The sequence below is a fragment of the Nannospalax galili genome, unplaced genomic scaffold, assembly GCF_000622305.1.
Source record: "Nannospalax galili isolate Female #2095 unplaced genomic scaffold, S.galili_v1.0 scaffold2598, whole genome shotgun sequence".
NCBI lineage: Eukaryota > Metazoa > Chordata > Mammalia > Rodentia > Spalacidae > Nannospalax > Nannospalax galili.
In genome coordinates, this window is record NW_008340639.1 from 149,034 (window position 1) to 153,249 (window position 4,216).

Sequence of the window (4,216 nt, forward strand, 5' to 3'; positions counted from 1 at the left end):
GAATTCCTTCACAAAAATTTCTTATTTTTCTTTATGTATCATAAAGAGTTTACATTTCTATGTATCATAGAAAATAGTTCTAAAACCTTAAAGCTTGCTTTATTAAAATGTTTACACATTTTATGGTCTACACAATTTGTAAATAATTCTTTAATTTTTAATTATGTGCCACTAATTAAAATCAAAGATTTTTTTTTTTACAGAAAGAAATAACATGTCTTGTAGAGTTTTTAGAGAATAAAGAACAACCCTTTGCAGAAGGCATGTTAAAGAGCCCTTGGGAGCTGAACGATGACTGAGAATGTGAAGTAAGAATTTGCCAGACTCCTGAGACATAACCTGGTAAATTGTACCTCAGCCTAGACTAAAGAACTTAGGTATTGGACTCACCATTTACAATTAGAAAATACCTCTGACTTCATAGAGGAGGAAAAAATCATAATAATGATTATTAAAGGCTCTTACATACAGATGGAAGAGTGAACCTGGTTTTGTTTACTCTGAAGTGAATCCTTTCCAAAGATTAGATTTGCATGGGCCTCTGTTACCTATCCATTGCCAGAACCTTTCTCTGGCCCAGAGTTCTCCTCAGTGCCACCTTGACTTCCCTGTTCCGTAGACTATAGATGATGGGGTTGAGCATGGATGTCACCACAGTATAAAAGAGGGCCAGGAGTTTATCTATTCCAGGTGAGTGTGTAGCCTTGGGCCTCAAGTAGGTGACAGATCCTGAGCCATAGAAGAGCGTTACTAGGAGTAGATGAGAAGAACAGGTGGAGAGGGCTTTATGGCGGCCATCAGGGGAGGGCATCACAAGCACTGCAGATAGAATTCTTCCATAGGAAGCAATGATCAGTAAAAATGGGCTGGAAATGCAAAGGATTGCCACCACAAAGACTGCAGTCTCATTATGGGATGTATCTCCACAGGCAAGTGCGAGGATAGGTGGAAGGTCACAGAAGAAGTGGTCTATCTCACAGGGTCCACAGAAGTCCAAGGAGAAAATATAATTGGTCTGTCCCAAGCCTACCATGCATCCCACTCCCCAAGACACCACTGCCAAGTGGGCACACATCGAACGACTCATTCGTGCTGCATAGTGGAGTGGGGAGCATATGGCCATGTAGCGATCAAAAGCCATGGCTGCCAACAGACAGCACTCGCTGATAGCAAATAATGTGAAGAAAAACATCTGTGTGGCACAGCCCTCCCGAGAGATTCCTCGGGCCTCACTCACAAGGCTCTGCAGCATCTTGGGTATTACAGAGCATGTGTAGCCAATCTCCAGAAAAGACAAGTTGACCAGAAAGAAGTACATGGGGGTATGGAGGGCTGGGTTGGTCCAGATGGCAAGAGTGATGAGTGCATTACCTGTCAGTGACACCAAGAACATGAGGAGGATGAGGGTGAATAGGAGAAAACACTGTCCGGAAATCTCAGAAAACTTGGCAAATGCAAAGCGTTTAACAGACAAGCTGTTCTCCCGCCACAGAGAGCAATTGGAACTCATCTCCTGGAAGAGAAAAGAGCAAGTCATCGAACAGATTCTTGCAAATGAGGGAAATTAATCATTTCGTTACTTTTAGAGCCTCGGTTAAATTGGAGAGGGAAATTTCTTACCTTCAATTCTAAAATTAAAGCAGTTCAAAACTGCTACTCATCATCATACCTTTTCAAATCAAACCCTTTTTATGATCACTATATCAACTGAGTTCTCCTCAATGTACTTTTTGCCACTCATTAAATGGAAAGTGTGAATTGCAGCTTGACTCTCCTTCTATGCTCTCCTTAATAAGCCTGTTGTCAATACTGCCCAGAAAAGTTTCTCTAATATCTACATTTTCCTTATTCCCATCGTCACTGATTTCTTTCTTCACTCACTCATTTAATAAGTAATGAGCCCAAAGCATTTTACACTTAGTGTTGAAGGTATTTGAATTTTACAGTGAACAAAACCATCTCTCACCAAATGAGATTTATACATTGGTGAAAGAAAATGTAAATTAACCACTCAATAACTAAGTAATTCCTGAAATTCTTGGGATTAAATACAGAGCACGTCCTGGTAACAGATATGTTTAGATAATGTTCTCAGAGAAGGTTCTTGAGAATGGAAGCATGAATCTGGACATGAAACACACAAAGGGACAACCATGCAGGCAGCAGCATAGCCTGTGTATACTAGTGGGACGTGTATGTTTTTATTGAGCTTCTTTGCATTTCATACAATAGATCTTAATCAAACTTAGACCTCTTCCCCCATCCACACCCCCTATAGCGCCTTCATGCATACATATTAAGGCTTATCTGGTCAAACTTTTATACCCAGATATCCTTTGGTGCAAGTTCATCCACTGGAGTCTAGTCAGCCTATCTGGAGTCACTCCCCAAGGAAGATCAACTCTCCCACAGCCCACAGTAACAGTTGCAAATAGTTCCTCTGGTAAGGTTGGGACCTGCTGCCCATCTCCCCAGTTCTATGCAAGGTCTCTGTCTGATTAAGTCAGCATGGGTCTTGAACATGTTCTCACCATTGTTGCAAGTGAATAATGAACAAATTCCCAGAGGCCGGAAGCCTCTCTTTCCTTAGGTTTCAGCACGAGTCCCGTCTCTTATAATCTTTCTGCCCCCTCTTCTGAAATGATCTCTGAGCCATGGGTAGGTAAGGTTTAATATGGGAGTCCTATCCAGGGACATACACTCTGCAGTCTTTTATTCTCTAAAACTTGACCAGTTGTGGCCTTCTGTGTGTATCACACTCTGTTGTATGAGGAAGCTAGACTGGTGAGAGTAGAGGAATGTATTAGTATTCTCTCTAGCCCCTGTTCTGTATTGTCCCATAAGCCTTAGGTGTAGGGGTTCCACTTTAGATGTGTCACTTAGGACTGGGCATCTCTCAACATATATTCTCCATGTGTAATCAGTTGTGGAACTCTTTACCTTTAAGTGCCATCTTTTCCCTACTAAAGCATTCTCTGCTAAATGAACATATTCCCAACAAATTAAAATTCAGTCTTCTTAATATGATTCCTGAAATCTATGAATTAGGTCACTGAATTTAAAAGAAAAAGAGTTAAGACAATGGCTTGCTATGAAGTAGAGACTGGCCTCCAACTCACTATGTAGTCCAGGTTGGTCTCAAACCCACAATCCCTTTGCCTCAATCTTCCAAGTGCTGGGATTACAAGTGTGCACCATCACGCCTATCTTGATAGAAAATTTTACTTGTGCCAAAATCTCATGTTACATTCCTATCAGACAACATAATTATAGCATGCACTTCATTTATACATACTTATTTTCTCTGTGTTAGTCTCATTGTTTACCTAGTGAGTTGCCTTCTATGTTCATATTCCAATATACCATTGCCTCTTCTCTGGAAATTTCTGAACTCCAGCCTCCCGCCCTTTTCCTGTACTAGTCACTTACATCCTCCTCCATTGTGTTCCCACAACTCTGGTGATGAACACTTGCAAATTTCTTAAGAGCTGCCTCAGAAATAGACAGTGTATGGATATTATTCATTTATTTACTTTTGCCATTTTACCATTACTTCTATCACCTTTACCAATCAATAAATTATCATGTACTAGCAGGTCACTGTGGCTCACCCTATAGTCCCAGCACTTGGGAGGCTGATGCAGAAGTTCAAGGCCAGGCCACACTGTACAGTGAGACTCTTTCAAAAGAAAAATATCCTCATGTAATGAGAAAGGAGTTTAATGATTAATTTTCTTTAACTGCCTATACTCTCCCCTTACTGCACATAATATTTTCTGAGTTAAATCTTATCTCTCTCAAACATCTCAGATGTGATATGATCTTGCTCTCAATCTGATAAATATGAGCTATCCCAAAAATCTAAATAAACATTGAATTCCCTAAGAAGAAAAGAGGAACTCCAATTGTTCTGGAGTCTGTTCATGCTTACACTTCATTTTCTGTGTCATGTTACATAATATGGCTATGTTTATCCACATTAATGTTGGAAGCTCACAAAACAAATGTGAGCTTTATTATTATTAGAAGCAAACATGTTAGCTGCTTTCACACAAACAGGTGTAATGTGTGCCTACCATACATACATATGTCTGTACACCCAGGGAGAGAAGCACACTCAAATGTATTCTAAGCAGAACAACAGAAAAGAGCATTCTTAGAACAGACAAGTAATGCTGGGTCAAAGTTAATATTTCCTCGAACTCTCAGTTCCTTA

General features: G+C 40.2%; 1 protein-coding gene across 2 annotated transcripts; it reads right to left on the reverse strand.

Annotated features, from left to right (window-relative positions):
- Positions 1–540: 540 nt before the first annotated feature.
- LOC103736192 (olfactory receptor 10C1-like) lies at positions 541–1,514 on the reverse strand. Of its 2 annotated transcripts, XM_029564765.1 has the most exons (2): positions 1,179–1,510; positions 545–746 (listed from the first exon to the last, which is right to left on the reverse strand). In XM_029564765.1, the coding sequence occupies exons 1-2, from the start codon at positions 1,508–1,510 to the stop codon at positions 545–547; spliced, it is 534 nt and encodes a 177-aa protein (XP_029420625.1). The 2 variants fall into 2 exon arrangements, with proteins under 2 accessions (XP_008833866.1, XP_029420625.1); XM_008835644.1 differs by having other exon boundaries at positions 541–1,514.
- Positions 1,515–4,216: the final 2,702 nt, after the last annotated feature.